Below are 22113 nucleotides of genomic sequence, written 5' to 3' on the forward strand. Positions count from 1 at the left end.
GAGGAAGAGGGACTAAGTTTCAGATTAGAGGTGAGTTTATGTAAAGATATATAGAAAGGCTTTGCTGTGAAGGACTACAAGAAAGCTAGGTTGTTCAGTAAAGAGTGTTTGATCGGTAATGATTATGTTAAGACTTGAAAAAAAGCTGAAGACAGGTTATAGAAGGTTTTAATTGGCAAAAGGGAGTTTGCATTTGATCTGAGGCAACAGAGAATCACTGGAGTTTACTGAGTCAGAGAGTGAAACCGTCAAAAATGCTTTAAAAAATTACCTTAGTGGGTATGAGGAGGATGGATTGGAAGAAGGAAAGAGCTGAGTAATAGAGACCAATGTAGAGGTTACTGAAAGAATCCAGGTGAGAGATTCTGAACTAGGATGGTTTCTCTGCTAATAAAGACAAAAGGATGGATGTAAGATATGACTTATTGGTTATGTGAGATGAAAGGGAGTGAGGAGCTGTAAAATTTGTAAATTTTGTAAATTTATGGGACTGTAAAAATTAATGACTTGTAGAAGAGTGGTGCTTATGACAGAAAAAGGGACATTTGGAGGAAGAATGAATCTTGGAGAAGACTACTAATGAGTTCTGTTTTGGATCTGCTGAGTTTGAGATGTCTTGGAATACCCAGTTGGACCTATCCAATAGGCAGTTAGCTGCCCATGGTAGATCAACTTAAAAATATGAAGAACTTTGTTTTGCTTAGTTTTTGTATTAGCCACTGAGATTGCCATGTTTGTTCTCATCTTTGTGACTCACATTGCCAGACATACTTTCTTTTCTCTATCTCCTTTAATTTCTTCATCCCAATTTAAATTCCAACCAAATTTCAAGGTCCAATTCCTATTCCATTTCTTTTATGACACACTCCCCAACTGCTAAGGCCCACAATGACTTTTCTATAGTCTAATTTTCTTGAAGAAGTCAATTTATTCATTTATTCAATGAGCATTTATTAATGTAAACTATGTGCCAAGCACTGTATTGATTTCTATACTAATATGTTCTCTGTTGAATCTATGTATGTTTTGTCTCTCTGGTGAGATTGTAAAAGTTTTGGAGGAAAGGGCTGTTTCTTTGGGATATTCTTAAGTTTCTGGGCTAAGCATATAGTGATTATTCAAAGAGTAAATTACTAAGAACCTCCTAATTTCCTTTCTCAAACATTTTCCCTAATTTCTCCCAATTTCAGTAGATCACAAAATTTATAGCCAGAAGAAATTCAACGGACTCAATGTGATATGATGGAAAAAACACTGGATATAGGAATCAGAGAAGCTGGATTCTTCTTAATTCTACTTTTTGCGTGACTTTGGGCAATATACTTATCTCACTGGTCCTAAATTTCTTCATTCATAGATTGAGAGATAGACTATATATTTTTAAATTCCATAGTCCTATGATAGAAGCACTACTTAATCCTTCCTATAGATGAGAAAACAGGGTTAGTGAATGGAAAGTACTTTTCCAAGGTCATACAGGTAGTAAATTTTATGACTGGGACTCAAGTCTTCTTCCTTATTTCCTACCTCTTTTCACAATATCCTTGTTTTTTTCCTCCCAAATTGTATACTGTATTAGCTCAATCATTACTGCATACTCCATTAAGAGATTTATGAGGTTCTTATACTTACTTCTGATCGAAATGCCTTATCTAAGTTTGAATATAAAGAAAAAGCAGCAATCCGTGAGGTTTAAGCAGTTAATAATATAATTACTTCTCTCTGCTCCTAGCATCGATCCCTAATTGACAGATCTTAGTGAAATTAAAAAAAAAAATTATTTGGCAAGGTCTAGAAAAGGATGAAGTTGCTAACCCTCATCATTGATATTTTCTGAATGATAACTGCTTCTAAGAGAGGGGGAAAATGGTGATTTCTCTACTTCCATTATTATTTTTAATTATCTGAAGTTACTATTGCTTTTAGCACTAATATAATGGAAATGGATAACCATTCCCAAGTTAAATCACTGTTCCCATGGTCAAAAGTCCACTATCTGGCTGATCTGCTAATCAATAAATCAATACTTCCTGACCATTTTCTGTGTTCCCAAAGCTTTCCTGATCCTCTAGTCCCAAGACTCTGATTTCCAGGGTTGTCATGACAACAGATAATAGAAGTTCACACTAGGCTCAAGAGAAACACTTAATAACACATGGTTGTAAATGAATGTCTTATGTATCACTTACTTCCCAAGGTAGGTCTTTGGGAAAATGACATTTTATAGATTTAGTTTAAATTCATCTGATTGAAATATTCAACCCAACTGTCCATAAGTACCTACTGTATGCAAGACCCTATGCTTGATGCTGGAAATATATGTAAAATTTTTTTAAAAATAACTTTTTATTGACAGAACCCATGCCAGGGTAATTTCTTACAGCATTATCCCTTGCACTCACTTCTGTTCCGATTTTTCCCTTCCTCTTCTCTACCCACTCCCCCAGATGGCAAGCAGTCCTTTACATGTTGAATAGGTTACAGTATATCCTAGATACAATATATGTATGCAGAACCGAACAGTTTTCTTGTTGCACAGGGAGAATTGGATTCAGAAGGTATAAATAACCTGGGAAGAAAAACAAAAATGCAAGCAATTTACATTCATTTGCCAGTGTTATTTCTTTGGGTGTAGCTGCTTCTGTCCATCCTTGATCAATTGAAACTGAATTTTGATGCTGGAAATATAAAAACAGACACAATATAAATTCCAGTCCTCAAGGAGTTCAGAAGATAATGTGATATTCACATATAGGTTGTGTGTGTAGATATAGATATAAAAATGAACTGTGATACAAGGAAAAATGTGCTAAGCACAAAAAAAAGTCAAGCCAGAAGGCCAAGAAATTTGAAATTAAAGATGATTTTCATCTTAGCATGGAGATGAGTGAGTAGTAGAAGGTTTTATAGAAGAAGTGACATCTGAGTTGGGAAATGAAAGAAGGGACTTCCAAAGAAAGATTGGGAAGGAGTTGGAGGTTGATATGGAGAATCCATTTTAGGCTTAGAGGATGGCATTATCAATGGAAAAACTAGAAAGGGAGCATCGTGATTATGTTGATTCCATAGTGGGATTCTGTAGAGGGCCAAGTGAACTTGAAACAAGTAATCTTACAACAAGGTGTTAACTCAGTGGAATTGAGATCATGATTCTCTAATTTATAAGCGCTTAGTATAGTTTTACAAGTTGACACCTATTCTACAAGATTGATGCCTATGATGATGTACTTATAATAGAGTATATAAGAGCTAAGATATCTGGGAAGGAAGACAGACTCGGAGATAGACAGAGAAGACAGAGGACAGGAGGCTAGAGGACAGACTTGAAGATAAAGACCAGCCTCATGGTGGCTCTCCTACTTCATCACTTCTCCACTAAGACCAAGGACTTGGACTGGTCCTGAGATCCTCCAGAAAGCTAGTCTGGACACTATATTTTAATCCACCCCGTGTGGGGGCTCTAGAAAGCAGGGCATTACATTTAGATGTGCAGACTGCTGACGCAGACTGGGAGACTGAAGGAGACAATAAAAGACTTTGGACTTTATCCCTGACTATTCTTGTGGTGATTATTCTACTGAGATCATGGCTGGTCCAAGGTCCTCCAGAAAGCTAGCCTGGACATTATAGGATTCAAGAGCCATTTTTGCTGTATTTAGTAATTCTCATGTTACTCTTGTATCATACACAATAGTCTTCTGCTATAGAGAAGGAAGTTATCCTTAAGAGATAACTATGACTGTAAAAGCAAGCCATATGCTATAATATATATTTTATAAATTTGTGATCAGGATACTTACCAGGACATCTGCCCCTTCCCTTCCCTAGGGAGATCACCTGTGAAATGTAATGCACCTGTCTTTTTTTTTTTTTAAACATTGAACCGCACCCATTACAGAAACTCCTTTAGCCTCACCCATGAACCTGTCAAACAGTCATGCAAATGGAAACAACACACAATTTAGCCACTTGGCTCTAAGCCTACTCATTCAATGTTGAAAAACTCAAATGAGAGGCAAAGGATTTAGTAGCTTTCAACTATCTATTTTACAGAAGAAGGACTTGAGGAACGATAGAATTCAATAAACCCTGGCAACCAGTGGAGTAAAACTATAGAACTAACACAACTTGTTTAAATTAATTAAGTCTTTATGATTCCAGCTCTGAGAGACTAAGTAATAAAGGGCCATATGAACTGAATATGAACACAGAAATATACTGAAATCACTAATGTCTTTGGGATCCATGCCATGAGTCCAGCTTCTCGGTGGATTCTGTTATAAGTGATCTTTTATTTATAAAAGGTAACTTTCATTTTTATTATTGTTCAAGACTTATAATGAATTTAATGTTATAGTGAGTTATTATATACTATGATTCTATTTTTATGTACATACTTTATGTATTCAATAATTCTCTTTTTATTCTCTTTTAAGCAATTCTGTTCCCTTATCAAGTATTTGAAAAAAGGCCAGAATTTTTCATATATTGTTGCAGGATGTTAAAAACAACAACAGTAACACCACCACCAACAACAAAACCCAAAACACTAACCCTGCCTTAGAAAAGATTAAATCTTAGTTAGGGGAAACAATATACGTAAATGCCTAAATATGTGAAACCTTGGGAATATATCTGAAAACATGTGACCAAACACTAGAGGGTTTGTGACAGACTATGAGCCGTAGGAATTCAGAAAGACAGAAAGATCATTTTGGGCTAGGTTATTCAAGTAAAATTTCAAGGAAAATAGAACTTAAATAGAGGAAGTGAAGAAAATAAAGGATCTAGCCTGACAGAAAGAGGAAATGTATTAAAATAAGGGTAATTTCAAGATCTTTTGTAGAAAAGAGGAATCAGGATCAGGAATCACAAATACACATCTTAGCTAGGTGGCATGGTGAAAATAGCTGTTGGCCTCAAGTTAGGAAGACTCAAGTTCAAATGTGGCCTCAGATACTTTCCAGCTGTGTGACCTTAGACAAGGCACTTAACTTTATCTCAGTTTCCTCATCTATAAAATTGGAATAAAACCATCTATCTTCTAGGGTTATTGTAAGGATCAAATGAAATATTTGTGAAACAATTAGGACACTTTCGGGTACATAATTAAGTACTATATAAATTTGACTATTATTACTACTATTATTATTATAGTTCTTTGAACCAGTATATGATATAAAACTAAATCTCAATTAATTAGAGTTTTATCGGTGTTCAGTAAGACTCCTACTTCCAACATCTGGTTGTACTTCACTATTCATGAGCAAATCTACAAGAGTGAAGATGAGATCATAGGGAAAAGGTAAAACAAATCTACTTTTGCTATTCAATAGCTCTGAATCAAATTCCATGAATGATAATGAGGTGTGGGTGAGGGAAAACAAAGTAAAAGAAAGATGAAAATGAAATTTGGGATTACTGTAGCTTTGACTTATCCATATTCCATTATTTTAAGTTAAGAATAGCAAGCTCTATAAAAACAGGGAGATCACCTGAGAGAATGAGAGAGACAGAGAAACATAGAATATATGTGTATTTGGGAGGCAGAAGGATTATCTATTTTCATTGAAGGTTCCTGGTAAATGGAGAAAAAAAACAATCACTATTGATGTAAATAAAAAATGAATTATAACTGGATATAAAAAGAACAAGTCTTTGTAATGTTCTCTAAAATATAATGTTCTCTGGGAGGAGGTTTCTTAGGGGACTTCTGGGAGCAGCCTTCGTTTCAGTTCAGAGTAATAATCACCTCAAATGCAGCCAGGAGTTAAAGTCCAAATCCTTTATTTTCTCTTTCCAATTTTGTCTCTTTTCCTGGTTAGCTTTGCTTAGAGGCCTTCTGTAGAATTGGTTCCAAGATCTCTTGCCGTTAGTCCTTTGCCTCTGCCAGCTTCAACCTCTCTTTCTCCGAATCTCCAACCAGCACAAAGGTGGAAGATGGAATGACTTCTGAATGTCCCAGCCTGAATCCTGGTTGAGGTTTCTAGCTTATATATGCTCTCTTAAAGGTGTGAATCTTGTAGAACTCTTAATAAGTACTAAGTACATTAGTGAACTAGAAAACTGTTAAGTATCATACTAACTTAGATAACTGACAGCATCTTGTAAGAATCCCAACAAGTCTTACAGTCAGAAGACCTGGGTTCAAATACTGTTTTTTTTCTTACTGTGTAAGTTTAGACAACTCACAACTTCCCTGGGCCACAAGTATCCACATCAGTACTGGAAGTGGAGTGGAAAAGGCTAGAAAAGGCTATCACTAAGATTCTTTTCAACTCTAAATTGCATGGCTGCAATTGTCCTTATTGGGATAAAGATAAATATAGATTGTACATCTGTATTTAGATTTTGCATTTCAAAAATTAATAACATGCAAAATATCTTTATATGAACACACATACAAAAGCATACACACATTACATATACATATTGTGGACAGGCAGAGGGAAGACAAAGTACTTGAAGAAAGTGGAAAAAAGAGAGTAAGTGGAAAGAATATACCAAAAAGAGGAAATAAGATTAGAAAGAAAAAAGACAGAAGAAAACAAGGAAGCAGAAAGACAGAAAAGCCTGTATCTCTGGCCCCTCATTTTCTCTATTGTCTTTCAGAAAGCTCATCAATTGAATGGCCCAAACTAACCTCATGTAAGCTGCTTGCTTCAATACACAAATCTCCATCTACCTCCCATGAAGCCAGCATACCTCCATTTTACTAACTCTCCCTTTTCTTTATTTCCTTCACCTCCATTCTATTCTTTACTATTCAACCTTCTTTCTGGTCAGCCTAAATCTTTTAACTAGAATTAGACCCTTCCCCTCACAACAGAATACAAACTTCATACTTCTGCTCCAGTTCTCTTTCCTTCCATTTTACTAATATAACCTATGTTGTATGCAAAATGCTCCCAATCCTTTTTAATCATAACCCTTTGGGTAAAAGAGCTTGAGGCAAGGTATTGCCTTTATATTATAATTGGATTTACATCTCATCTTCATAGAATCATTTAATTTCAGAGTTGGAAAGGATAACTAGAACAGGGGTTGGCAAACTGACCTAAGGGTCAGATCACAAATTAATCATGTTTTTTGCATTTTTAAATAATTGTATTTATAAAAACAGGTAGTAGGCAAAATTTGGCTCAATAGTTGTGTAGGTAGTTTGCTAACCTTTGATCTAGATCACAGTTGTCAAAAGTTGTGGTTTACAACTTATGATCGTAGTCTGCATTAGATTAAAATATAATTGGGAAATGTATAATAAAATAAATAAAAATATAATTGAACATAGATGATTTGTGTTAATTGAAAATTTGTGATTTTCTAAATCAAAATATTGTTAGCAGGGATATACTTCTATTTGAACACTATTAGCCTAGTATAGCCTATAAATGAAAAATAAATTATCAAAAGTGAGTTGGGCAAGATGGCAGAGAGTAGACATGACTCTGTAATCTCCTCTAACCTTCTCTCAAACTAACAGCAGATTACGCTTCTAAATTGATTTTGAAGTTAAAGAATCCACAAATATTTGGAGTACAACACATTTTTAGAAGAAGATAATCATAAGATTAATCATAATCTTTGGGTAAAAGAGCTTGAGGCAAGGTATTACCTTTATATTATAATTGGATTTACATCTCATCTTCATAGAATCATTTAATTTCAGAGTTGGAAAGGATAACTAGAGCAGGGGTTGGCAAACTGACCTAAGGGTCAGATCACAAATTAATCATGTTTTTTGCATTTTTAAATAATTGTATTTATAAAAACAGGTAGTAGGCAAAATTTGGCTCAATAGTTGTGTAGGTAGTTTGCTAACCTTTGATCTAGATCACAGTTGTCAAAAGTTGTGGTTTACAACTTATGATCGTAGTCTGCATTAGATTAAAATATAATTGGGAAATGTATAATAAAATAAATAAAAATATAATTGAACATAGATGATTTGTGTTAATTGAAAATTTGTGATTTTCTAAATCAAAATATTGTTAGCAGGGATATACTTCTATTTGAACACTATTAGCCTAGTATAGCCTATAAATGAAAAATAAATTATCAAAAGTGATTTGGGCAAGATGGCAGAGAGTAGACATGACTCTGTAATCTCCTCTAACCTTCTCTCAAACTAACAGCAGATTACGCTTCTAAATTGATTTTGAAGTTAAAGAATCCACAAATATTTGGAGTACAACACATTTTTAGAAGAAGATAATCATAAGATTAATCATAACCCTTTGGGTAAAAGAGCTTGAGGCAAGGTATTACCTTTATATTATAATTGGATTTACATCTCATCTTCATAGAATCATTTAATTTCAGAGTTGGAAAGGATAACTAGAGCAGGGGTTGGCAAACTGACCTAAGGGTCAGATCACAAATTAATCATGTTTTTTGCATTTTTAAATAATTGTATTTATAAAAACAGGTAGTAGGCAAAATTTGGCTCAATAGTTGTGTAGGTAGTTTGCTAACCTTTGATCTAGATAACAGTTGTCAAAAGTTGTGGTTTACAACTTATGATCGTAGCCTATATTAGATTAAAATATAATTGGGAAATGTATAATAAAATAAATAAAAATATAATAGAACATAGATGATTTGTGTTAATTGAAAATTTGTGATTTTCTAAATCAAAATATTGCTAGCAGGGATATACTTCTATTTGAACACTATTAGCCTAGTATAGCCTATAAATGAAGAATAAATTATCAAAAGTCAGTTGGGCAAGATGGCGGAGAGTAGACATGACTCTGTAATCTCCTCTAACCTTCTCTCAAACCAACAGCAGATTATGGCTCTAAATTGATTTTGAAGTTAAAGAATCCACAAATATTTGGAGTACAGCACATTTTTAGAAGAAGATACCTTAGAAAAACTTCAGAACAGGTCTGTTTCAATCAGGTAGGAGGACAGTCTGCTGAACTCAGACCACAGAATAGGGAGACCAAGGCAAGATACTGGGACTGGGACTCAGAGCATTGTAGCTTCCACATACTTGGGAATCTCCTGTTAGCCTATTAGGCCACTCAGTCCTGGCTGCAAGCAGGTGGTTTGGCAGATTTGCCTTTTGTAAAAAACGAATTGTAAACCACTGACCCTGGAAGAACACTGGACCTAGCTGCCATTACCCAGCACTGGAAATCAATCAGTAGAACTGCGCCAGAGCAAATTAAAGCACTGTCGTGCCTTTGCTTTGAGCAGCCCTTAAGCCTTTTAAAAAATGAATACAAAACAAGAAAGAACTCTCACCAAAGATGGCTTTTTTGGAAAGAGAGAAGAACAGACACCAAATCCTGAGGTTCATAAGGGCAAAGCAACTCCAGAAGAAGCCCCAAAGAGAGACATGAGCTGGTCCCCATTTCACAAGTTTGCATAAAGGATCTTAAAAGAGAGAAGAAAAATGGGAAAAATAAGATCATTGCAAAAAGAAATGGAAAAATGGAAAAAGAATGTAATGAACAAAAAAATTTAATTGGCCAATTGTAAAAGGAATTAAAAAGGGTAACTGAAGAAAATGATTAGAATTGAACAAATGGAAGTGAATGATTCAATAAGGCTTTAAGAATCAAACAAAAACAAAAAAGTGAAAAAATAGGAGAAAATATGAAATATCTCCTAGGAAAAATAAGTGACCTGGAAACTGGATCTAGGAGAGGCAATCTAGGGACTATTAGGCTTCCTGAAAGCCATGATGAAAAAAAGAATCTAGATATTATCTTACAGAAAATCATAAAAAAAAACTGTCCTGATATTTTAGAATCAGAAGGTAAAATAGCCATTGAAATAATCCACCTAAAATTAAATCTCCAAGGAATATTGTGGCTAAATTTCAGAACTATCATGCCAAGGAAAAGATATTGCAAGCAGTCAGAAAGAAACAATTTATTTATTTATTTTTTAAAATTTTTATTTAATAATTACTTTATATTGACACTCGTTTCTGTTCCGATTTTTTTTTCCCTCCCTCCCTCCACCCCCTCCCCTAGATGGCAAGCAGTCCTTTATATGTTGGATATGTTGCAGTATATCCTAGATACAATATATGTTTTCAGACCCGAACAGTTCTCTTGTTGCATAGGGAGAATTGGATTCAGAAGGTATAAATAACCCGGGAAGAAAAACAAAAATGCAGATAGTTCACATTCGTTTCCCAGTGTTCAGAAAGAAACAATTTAAATACTGAGGATTACCCAGGACCTAGCAGCTTCAACCTTAAAGGATCAAAGGGCCTGGAATTTGATACTTCTAAAAGCAAAGAAACTGGGATTACAGGCAAGAATAAGCCACCCAGCTAAAATGAGCATTATCTTTCAGGGAAGAAGATGGACATTCAATGATATAGGAGATTTTCACCTATTTCTAATGAAAACACCCGAATTGAACAAAAATTTGATCTCCAAACACAGAACTCAAGAGAAGCATAAAAAGGTAAAAAGGAAAGAACTCTTGAGAACTATGTTTCTGTTATGGGTATACTTAGAGAATGAGAGTATAATTTGATTTTATAATGATAACATGAAAAAGAAACTAGAGGTGGAAAGGGGATGGTAAAGATTAAAAAGCCTCAAGAAGCAAGGAATGCAATCCAAGGCATGTGGGAGGACCTGAGGGATGAGAGGTACTGAGGTGCAGGTGAGTCCTACGTGGAGGTGGGGCTTAGCCCCAAGAGGTGGTGTCTGACTCCAGGTACCATGCCTCCTTCCTTAGTGCTCTCAAAGCCTAGCACATCGCCCTCCTTCTTCTTGGGCCAATCCCATTATGCCAGGTTCCTAGAGGACCTCCCCTTCCCTCAGATCTTCAGAGGGGTATAAATTTGTGCTATCTAAAAATAAAGTTCTCTTTTGCTTCACTCCTCCTGGTGGTCTGTCTCTATGGGATCCGGGTTAGTGCCCGAAGATGGGTAAGTATGGCCTAGCTGTGCCATTGACGAATGGGCATTAAGAGTAGCTCAAAGAGGAGCTACCAGGTTAGAGTAGTGCATAGGGGCATAACGGGATCATATGGGAAGAGGAGGAAAAAGAAGGTAAAATAAGGGAAATTACATCCCACAAAGAGGCAAAGAAAACTTATAAGTGAGGAGAAAAAAGGGAGAGGGATGAGCATTGTGTGAATCTTACTCTCATCAGATTTGGCTCTAAGAGAGAATATCAGCCATATTTGGTATCATAAAGAAACATATTACCTTATAGGAATATAGGAGGGAAAGGGGGAAAAGAAAGGGAAAAACTAATAGAAGGGAAAACAGAAGAATTAGGGGAAAGGTGTTAAAAAGGGGGAGGGCTATAAAGGAGGAGGACTGCTTGAGGGAGGTGGTCATCAAAAGCAAAATACTGGGGAGAAGGGAAAGAGAATAGGAAAGAGAAAAGCATAACCTAGGGTACATAAGATGGCAGGAAATACAGAATTAGTTATTTTAACAGTGAATGTGAATGAGATGAACTCTCTCATAAAATAGAAGCAGAGAGCAGACTGGATTAAAAGCCAGAATCCTACAATATGTTGTTTACAAGAAATGCATTTAAAACATAGTGATTATATATAGAGTGAAGGTAAAGGGCTGGAGCAGAATATATTATGCTTCAGTTTAGGAACAAAAAGCAGGGATAGCAATTCTGATCTCAGATCAAATAAAAACAAAGGTCTAATTTAACGAGATAAGGAAAGAAACTATATCTTACTAAAGGGTACCATAGATAATGAAACAATATCAATACTAAACATATGCACCAAGTGGTATAGCATGGAAATTCCTAGAGGAGAAGTTAAGAGAGATGCAAGAAGAAATAGCAAAACCATACTAATAAGGAATCTCAAGTGTGATGATAGAGTATTTTAAAATCAGCCAGAGTCAAGAAGTCAGGATGAGGGGAAATCCTTCATCTTTATTCTTTGTAGAGGTGAAGGGGAATAGCGATAGGAAGTAAGAGCAATTGCAACACGAATCTGGCCAGCAGTGCCTCTCCCTCTCACACTCCACCCACCAAATCCTCTACAACACAAACTTGCACAGTGAGTGGGCAGGGCCATTCTTTCTCCAAGCATATATTAATAGAGTACTGTCCAATTGCTAATTAGCCTCAAGTGCTTGGGACTTCAGTGCGACTCAAGAGCTTCAGCAAGACTCAAAAGCTTTAGCCCGACTCAAGAGCTTCAGCCCATTACACTCAACCTTGCTCTCTCAGAACTATATAAATTGAACCACAAAATAATTAAGAAAGAAGTTAAGGAGATAAACAAAATGTTAGAAAAGTTAAGTATGATAGATCGTTGGAAAAAATTAAATGGAGACAGAAAGTGTTTACTTTTTTGTCAACAATTCATGGAACATATACAAACACTCATCCTGTGCTAGGGCATAAAAACCTCAACATCAAAGGCAGAATGGCAGAAATAGTAAATGCATTTTTTTTCAGACCATGATGCAATAAAAATCACATGTAATATAAGGCCAAGAGAAAATAGACCAAAAAGTAATTAAAAATTAAATAATCTCATCTTAAAGAAAGAATGAGTGAAAAAAAAAAATCTTAGACACAATCAATAATTTTATCCAAGAGAATGACAATAATGAGACAATATACCAAAATTTGTGGGATGCAGCCAAATCTGTAATAAGGGGAAATTTTATCTCTCTAGATGCTTATTTGCATAAAATAGTGAAAGAGAAAATCAATGAATTGGGCTTGCAACTAAAAAAGCTAGAAAAAGAACAAATTAAAAATCCCCTATCAAATACCAAATTTGAAATTCTAAAAATAAAAGGAGAGATTAATAAAATTGAAAGTAAAAAAACTATTGAATTAATAAATAAAACTCTAAGTTGGTTTTATGAAAAAAATCAATAAAGTAGATAAACCTTTATTTAATTTGATTAGAAAAGGAAAGAGGAAAATCAAATTATTAGTCTCAAAAATGAAAAGGGAGAACTTTCTGCCACTGAAGAAGAAATCAGAGCAATAATTAGGAGTTACTTTGCCTAACTTTATGCCACTAAATCTGATAACCTAAGTGAAATAGAGGAAAAACTACAAAAATATAGACTGCCCAGATTAACAGAAGAGGAAACATGTTACTTAAATAGTCCCATTTTAGAAAAAGAAATAGAACAAGCTATTAATCAACTCCCTAAGGAAAAAATCCCCAGGACCAGATGGATTTACATGGGAATTCTACCAAACATTTAAAGAACAATTAACACCAATATTATATAAACTATCTGAAAAAATAGGGGACAAAGAACTTCTACCAAATTCCTTTTATGACACAGACATGGTACTGATATCTAAACCAGGTAGGACGAAAACAGAGAAAGAAAATTATAGACCAATCTCCCTAATGAATATTGATGCAAAAATATTAAATAAAATATTAGCAAAGAGAATACAGAAAATCATCCCCAGGATAATACGACATGACCAAGTAGGATTTATGCCAGGAATGAGAACTGGTTTGATATTAGGAAAAATATTAGCATAATTGACTATGTCAATAACCAAACTAACAAAAAACATATGATTATCTCAATAGATGCAGAAAAAGCATTTGATAAAATCCAACATCCATTCCTATTAAAAACATTAGAGAGTATAAGAATAAATGGACTTTTCCCTAAAATAGTTGGTAGCATCTATTTAAAATCATCAGCAAGCATCATATATAATGGGATAAATTGGAACCATTCCCAATAAGATCTGGGGTGAAACAAGGTTGCCCACTATGACCATTACTATTCAATATTGGATTAGAAATGCTAGCTTTGGCAATAAGAGAAGAAAAAGAGATTAAAGGAATTAAAATAGGTAATGAGGAAACCAAATTATCACTCTTTGCAGATGACATGGTGTTATACTTAGAAAACCCTAGCAAATCAACTAAAAAACTATTAACAACTTTAGCAAAGTTGCAGGATACAAAATAAATCCACATAAATCATCAGCATTTTTATACATCACTAATAAAATCCAACAGCAAGAGATACAAAGAGAAATTGATTTAAAATAACTGTCGATACTATAAAATACTTGGGAATCTTATCTGCCAATGGAAAGTCAGGAATTATATGAGCAAAACTACAAAATACTTTCCACACAAACAATTGGAAAAATGTTAAGTGTTCTTGGATAGGTTGAGGGAATATAATAAAAGATGATAATACTACTTAAAATAATCTATTTATTTAGTGCTATACCAATCAAATTCCCAAGAAACTATTTTATTGACCTAGAAAAAATAACAACAAAATTCATCTGGAAGAACAAAAGGTCAAGAATTTCAAGGGAATTAATGGGGGAAAAAGCAAATGAAGGTGGCCCAGTGATACCAAATCTAAAACTATATTATAAAGCAGCAGTCATTAAAACCATTTGGTACTGGCTAAGAAACAGAGTAGTTGATCAGTGGAATAGGTTAGGTTCACAAGACAAAACAATCAATAACTATAGTAATCTAGTGTTTGACCAATCCAAAGACCCCAGCTTTTGGAATAAGAACTCAATATTTGACAAAAACTGCCAGGAAAATTGGAAACTAGTACAGCAGAAATTAGGCATTGACTCACATCTAACATCATATACCAAGATAAGGTTCAAAAGGGTTCATGGTCTAGACATAAAAAATGATAGTATAAACAAATTAGAACAGAGGATAATTTGTTTACTTCTCAGAACTGTGGAGGAAGAAGGAATTTGTGACTAAAGAACAAGAGATCATTTCTGATCACAAAATAATTTTGATTATATTAAGTTAAAAAGTTTTTGTACAAACAAAACTAATGCAGACAAGTTTAGAAGAGAAGCAATAAACTGAGAAAACATTTTTACATTCAAAGGTTCTGATAAAGGCCTCATTTCTAAAATACATAGAGAATTCACTCAAATTTATAAGAATTCAAGCCATTCTCCAATTGATAAATGGTCAAAGGATATGAACAATTTTCAGATAAAGAAATTGAAACTATTTCTAATCATATGAAAAGGTGTTCCAAATCACTACTGATCAGAGAAATGCAAATTAAGACGATTCTGAAATGTCACTATACACCTGTCAGATTGTCTAAGATGACAGGAAAAGATAATGATGAATGTTGGAGGGGATGTGGGAAAACTGGGACACTGATACATTGTTGGTAGAACTGTGAATGGATCCAACCATTCTGGAGAGCAATCTGGAACTATGCTCAAAAAGCTACCAAATTGTGCATACCTTTTGACCCAGCAGTGTTTCTATTGGGCTTATATCCCATATATCCCAAAGAGATCTTAAAAGAAGGAAAGGGACCCAGATGTGCAAAAATGTTTGTAACAGTTCTTTTTTGTAGTGGTTAGAAACTGGAAACTGAATGGATGCCCATCGATTGGAGAATGGCTGAATAAATTATTGTATATGAATGTTATGGACTATTATTCTTCTGTAAGAAACAACCAACAGGATGATTCAGAGAGGCCTGGAATGACTTACACGAACTGAAGCTGAGTGAAATGAGCAGATCATTATACACGGCAACAAGAAGACTATGTGATAATCAATTCTGATGGACATGGGTCTCTTCAACAATGAGATGATTCAAACCAGTTAAAACCATTCAATGATGAAGAAAGCGATATACACCCAGAGAAAGGCCTGTGGGAACTAAGTGTGGACCACAACATAGCATTTTCATACTTTCTGTTGATGTTTGCTTGCATTTTGTCTTTCTAGATATGATTTTTCTTGTGCAGCAATGTGATGACCACGTATTTAAAATCAGCCGGAATCAGGAATTCAAGTTAAGGGAAAAATCTTCAATCTTTATTCTCAGTAGAGGTGAGGGGGAATTGTGATAGCAATATGGGCAAGAAGGATTGTGATAACAATATGGGCAGCTGCGACAGGAAGCCAGCTAGCAGAGGGAGATCGGAAATGAAGGGCCATTGCGATAGCAATGCGAGCAGCTGTGACAAGACGCCAGCCAGCAGTCTCTCTTTCCCCTTCCCTTTCCACTCCCTTGCCTCCACCCACCAAAAATGTCATTTCCTATACAACACATCAGGACTTGCACAAAGAGTGGGCGGGGGCCATTCTTTCTCCAAGCATATATATTTAATAAAGTATGGTCCAATTACTATTTAGCCTCACGTGCTTCAAGCCTTAGCCCATTACACAGCAAGATAACTATAAATATGTATACATATATTGGATTTAACATATATCTTGACATATTTAACATGTATTGGACTCCCTGCCATCTAGGGGAAGGGGTGGAGGGAAGGAGGGAAAAATTTGGAACAGAAAATTTTGCAAGGGTCAATGTTGAAAAATTACCCATGTATATGTTTTATAAATAAAAAGCTTTAATTTTAAATAAAAAGGGAGTTTGAAGATTATCGTTTCATTATGTTTGGGAGAAATTTCATTCATCGATCTTGAATGAGAGGTGGCCAACAATATATAGTTTTCCACAGATAAGGTGAGCTTAATTCAAAGATAACCTATGTGAACCTCAATTTCCTCATTTAGAAAGTTAAAGATGACTTTCTCTACAGTCCCTCCCAATTCTGACATTCTATGTTCTAAGATCTCTTTCATCCTGACATCCTATATTTCCACTTTGATCTTGGATAAAAAGGCATGTAAAACTTTATCTATGCTATGTCTTATCTTACCGTATGCTGAGGTTCGTCTTCATTATCCCGCATGTAGAAAGGCTTGAGATCAAAAGGATAGTTAATAACAAATACTGGAATATTGCCACAATACTTCACAAGGTATTTTTCATGTTCAGTTTGCAGATCAACACCCCACTATAATGAATGAAAAAAAAAAATCACAGTAAGGGAGAAGGGGCACTCTAAAACAAAAGAGTAGAATATACTTTTCTAAATACACAAGTAACCTGAAAGAAACTACAAAGCTAAGATCAAAGCGTGTTTAAGAATGAATTTTCTAAAACAAGCACTAGCCCATTTTTAGTACTTATGTATGTACTCCTCTTCGGAGGCTCCTGCCTTAGAAAAGATTTTCTATAAAAATTTTATTTTTAATCTTTATATTCCATTACTCTGGTGGTCCTATTCACTTTCTGATTCCCTTTCCTTTTTAGTGTTTTCATATTTTTAAATTTGACAAATCCTTTCATAACTTTTCAGCTCAATATCAAGTTAGAAAATTATTTCTTTTCTATCTTAAAAGGTGTGACTATCTAGCAAAATAAGTATACGTAATTTTTTCCTCCTAAATGTCATTTTAAAAAAATTGCTTTGAGTTCCTTGAAGGTAGGGACTCTTTCTTTTATTAACCATACCCCCAGAATTTAGCACAGTGCCTGGCACACAGTAGGCACTTAATAAATGTTTACTGGACCAATTGGCTTGTGAGTTGAAGACTACCAAAAAAAAACCCTGAAAAGTCAATAAGCATTTATTTAGTGGGCCAGACTCTATGCTAGGTGCTGAGGATATAAAGAAAAACAAAAGCAGTCTCTGTCCTTGAGGAGCTTCCAATATATTGGGGAAACAATATATTTAAGGAGCTGAAAAGTGAGGTTAAGGATGGAGTGGGAAACAATGAGCTGGTACATGGGCCCTCTTCTTGAGTAAAGGTTCTGGAAGGAGCACTTTGATGCCTACCCTCGTCAATTAAAGGGAGAGAGGGGCCCCAGGGACTGGGAGAGTATTAGTTTCACAACTGATGCTACCTTGCAGGATGATGAATTTATGGAGAAAATGATGAAGTCCAGGAAGCAGCCAGGTAGGAAATGATAAGTTGGCAGTCCTGGAAAGCCTGAGTAGGATTAGCTTTTTGTTAACATAGAAATAATTACTCACCTTGGGGGTAAAGGTGAAATTCTGGGATCCCTTCTTTAAGATTTCCATGGCTTCTGTATAGGAAATGCTGGGGGGGTAAAAGAAGAAGCTGAGAAAGGCCAATATGTGCCTAACATTATTAACTATTTTGTAAAAGACCATTTTTATTTTTCCATCATGGATTTTTCAGTCCTATATTGCTATTAAATAGAATCTGAGTGTTTTAGAAGACCATAAAAACACTTTAATAAAATCTCCCAACATACACATAAATTCCTATTGCAACATTCTTTTGTCTGTTTTTTTTTTTTTTTTAATTATGTGTTCTTTATATTCAGATCATATATACATTTTGGGTATAGGGTATGGTATACTGGACTAAATCTAATTTTTGTCTCTCTGCTTTCCAGTTTTCCAAGCAATTCTTTTCTTCTCCAAGTAATTTATATTTCTAGCTTTATTAAGCATTGTGATATTGAGTTCAATTGTTTCTGATTCTTCCTTTTCTGTTGAAAATAGTTGTAATAATTATGAATTTACAGTGTAATTTGAAGTCTGAAAGTGCTATTACTCCCATCCTACTTTTTGATCATTATTTTCCTTGATATTTCAGCACCTATATTCCCCCACATTGATTCTGTTATTTTTTTAGTTATACAAAGTATTTGTTTGATGGCTTAATTGGTGGTTTGGTTCCCTTGGTAGCTACATTTTAATCTACAACTTTAAAGCTGAAGATTAACACAGGAAGTATTATAACTTTTAATTTTGTCTCTCTAATAATTACGTCTCTAATTATTTGTTATTTAAGAGTTTTGTTTTTGTTTTGGCTGAGGCAATTGGGGTTAAGTGACTTGCCCAAGGTCACACGGCTATTAAGTGTTAAGTGTCTAAGGCCAGATTTGTACTTATGTCTTCTCGACTTCAGGACTGGTGCTAAAAATATATACATATATATATATATATATATATATATATATATAAAGCGTTTTGAAATTGTATTTATATAAATTTGGACAATACTTTTGGTAGTGCTCACCCGGATATTTTACACATTTTTCTTTGAGTTTTAGACAACAAAAAAAGCTCTTTTTTGGGGAGTGGGGCAAAGAATAAAGAAGTAGGATCACTTACATTTAAGGAAAGATAAGGATCTGGAGATAGATGGAACAATGATAACAACAAGGCAAAGATAGAACTACTCAATTCTTATTTCATTTTTTCTCTACCAAAAATAATGATTATGTAACTAAAACAGATAGAACAAAAATGATTAATAGGGAGCTACAATTTAATTCAGGAAGATAGTTAAAGGAATATCTCATTACAACAAGTCCAGATCATTATAATCTAAAGTAATCAATTAGTAATATGCTTAGTGCAAAAATAAAATAATTCTTGCTCTCAAGGAGCTTACATTCTATTCAGAGAAATAACATGTACATAAATGTAAAATACAAAACAGCAATTATTTTGTAAAATAATTGGAAGGAAAGAGGATGTAACCTGGAAGAGAGTTAAAAAAAGCTTTATATAGGAAGTGGCATTTGCTCTAAACTTTGAAGGAAGTGAGAGATTCTATCAGGTACAGATGAGCAAGAGTACATTCCAGACATGGTAGGGCCAGTCTGTGCAGGGGCACAGAGACAGGAAGTTTGAATTTGTGTATGGGGAATGGCAGGAAGGCTTGTTAGGCTACAATGTATAGAGGATTAATGGAAGTAATGCATAATACCTTTAGAAAGGCAGGCTCAAGTCAAATTGTGAGGGGCTCTGAATACCCAACACATATTCCATGGCTTCCAATAGGGAAGGTGTAGGGGGAAACAAAAGAGAGACCTGTGGTGTTCTCTTCTTTTATGTAATATATGATGGGTCTCTGTGGGAGCAGGTTTCTTGGGGAGGTTTGGGGAGGCAGCCTTAGTTTCAGTTCAGAGTAATAATCACCCCAAATACAGCCAGCTGATAAAATCCAAAAGTTGATTTTTTCCTTCCTTGATTCCAAGAGCTCTTGCAGCTTGTCCTTTGCCTCTGCTTTCTTCTGCCTCCAGGCAGCACAAAAGTGGAAGATGGAATGAATCTACCTCTGAGAGTGGCTTGTGGGCTTCCTCCCAGAGTGCTCCTTGACCCTGAGAGTTTCTTGCTTATATGCTGTTCACTGAGTACACACCAATCATTACATTACTGGGAAACTATTATTTGTTGGAGGATTAAATCAATTCTAAACTAGATTTAAACATTGTCTCCTCAATTCTACTTAGTACCTTGTTTCAGGTTCTGGCCCATAACATCTCCTTGTAAAATCAGATCAATCATACTGAACCATGCTAAATTAGATAATTATTGTCTCTATCAATTCTAATGACTTAACAGTTTATAAGGATTCTAACAGAGACCCAAGAGTCCCTACTTTTAAAATGCAAGGAGTTTGGAGACCTAAATATACAAACACTGAATTGAGAGCATATTTGCTTTTCAGAAAATGACCACAAGAAAAAGATAATCTCAATACAGAAGAATTAAGAGTAATAACTTTTTGGGCTTTTTTTGTATCTTTAGTGCTTAGAATAGTTCGCAGCATAAAATAAGCATTTAATAAATACTTGCTGATTAACTGAATGGATTATACTTACAAATCAAGCAATAAGTGTAATCAAACTCAAAGAATGGGTTCTTACAGACTGGGAAGGAGAATCAAAGATAAAAATACAACAATCTACAATCTAAGAAGTAAAAGAAACTTTATAGCCTTAGGTGTAAAGGGCCAGAACTCTGAAGAAATATACTTGAAACAAGGTATTAACTCAGTGGAATTGATGAGATAATGGTTCTCTAATTCACATATATGCTTAGTACTTAATATCATGATGTAATGGTTCTCTAGTTCACATGTACTCTGTATACTGTAATGATGTAATTGGTTTGTAGAGTATTTAAATTGGGGACAAAGTCAGACTGAGATGGAAATTGGTTGAGACTGTGAGACTATCAGATTGCTAGACTGCTGAAGGAGACTGGGTCAGACTATGACAGACACAGACTATATAAGAGACAGTAAAGACTTTGGACTCTATTCTTGTCCATTCTCATGGTGTCTATCCTGCTGAAACCAAGGCCTGGTTCCTTTGATTGCCAGGATAAATGATTCCAGGACCTGAGGTCTTTTATTGTGATTGCTGATAAATCCTGTATAATTCTATTTGTAGCTCCCAGCATATTTGAATTATTCTGTTCTTGTTTCTTGAAAAATTTTTTCTTTGATCTGGGGGTTTCAGAATTTGGCAATAATATTCCTATGTGATTTCTACAAAGGATCTCTTTAAGGAGGTGATCAGCAGATTTTTTCCTATTTCTACTTTCTCCTCATATTCTATCAGCCCAGGACAAATTTTCTTGGATTATTATTTTTTTAAAATAACTTTTTATTGATAGAACCCATGCCAGAGTAATTTTTTACAGCATTATCCCTTGTATTCACTTCTGTTCCGATTTTTTCCCTCCCTTCCTCCACTCCCTCCCCGAGATGGCAAGCAGTCTTGGATTATTTTTTCCATGATTGTGTCAAGATTGCTTTTTTTTGGTCACAGCTTTCAGGTAGTCTAGTTATTCTTTTATTTTCTCTTCTTGATCTTTTCTCCAGATCTGGTGTTTTTCTTCTAAGATGTTTTACATTCTGATCTATTTTTTCATTTTTTATATTCTGTTTTGCTATTTCTTGGTCTCTCATAGTTTCACTGGCTTCCTCTTGCCCAACTTTAATTTTCAAAGAGTTATTTTCATCTTTAAGACTCTGTATCTCCTTTTCTAATTGGTTACTTTTTTTATTATAACTTTTTATTGACAGAACATATGCACTATCCCTTGCATTCACTTCTGTTCTAATTTTTCCCTTCCCTCCCTCTACCCACTCTCCTAGATGGTAAGCAGTCTTATACATGTTAAAAATGTTATAATATATCCTAGATACAATATATGTGTGCAGAACCATACAGTTCTCATGTTGCACAGGAAGAATTGGATTCAGAAGGTAAAAATAACCTGGGAAGAAAAACAAAAATGCAAGTAGTTCACATTCATTTCCCAGTGTTCCTTCTCTGGGTGTAGCTCATTCTGTCCATCATTGATCAATTGGAACTGAATTAGATCTTGGTCAAAGACATCCACTTCCATCAGAATACATCCTCATGTAGTATTGTTGTTGAAGTGTATAATGATCTCCTGGTTCTGCTCATTTCACTCAGCATCAGTTCATGTAAGTCTCTCCAAGCCTCTTTGTATTCATCCTGCTGGTCATTTCTTATAGAACAATAATAATCCATTGTGGTGTTCT

At 34.8% G+C, this 22113-nt stretch overlaps 1 protein-coding gene across 2 annotated transcripts in view; it reads right to left on the reverse strand.

The window, feature by feature from the left end:
- NARS2 (asparaginyl-tRNA synthetase 2, mitochondrial) overlaps positions 1–22113 on the reverse strand; it is a 170904-nt gene that overhangs the window by 33227 nt on the left and 115564 nt on the right. Inside the window, exons 10-11 of one of the 2 annotated variants that reach the window (XM_051987212.1) lie at positions 17805–17871; positions 16644–16685 (exon numbers count right to left, since the gene is read on the reverse strand). In XM_051987212.1, the coding sequence (XP_051843172.1) occupies positions 16644–16685; positions 17805–17871 (109 nt within the window). Of the gene's footprint in view, positions 1–16643; positions 16782–17804; positions 17872–22113 lie in introns of both variants that reach the window. The other variant, XM_051987211.1, reaches the window with a different exon arrangement.

The sequence above is a fragment of the Antechinus flavipes genome, chromosome 3, assembly GCF_016432865.1.
Source record: "Antechinus flavipes isolate AdamAnt ecotype Samford, QLD, Australia chromosome 3, AdamAnt_v2, whole genome shotgun sequence".
Classification (NCBI taxonomy): domain Eukaryota; kingdom Metazoa; phylum Chordata; class Mammalia; order Dasyuromorphia; family Dasyuridae; genus Antechinus; species Antechinus flavipes.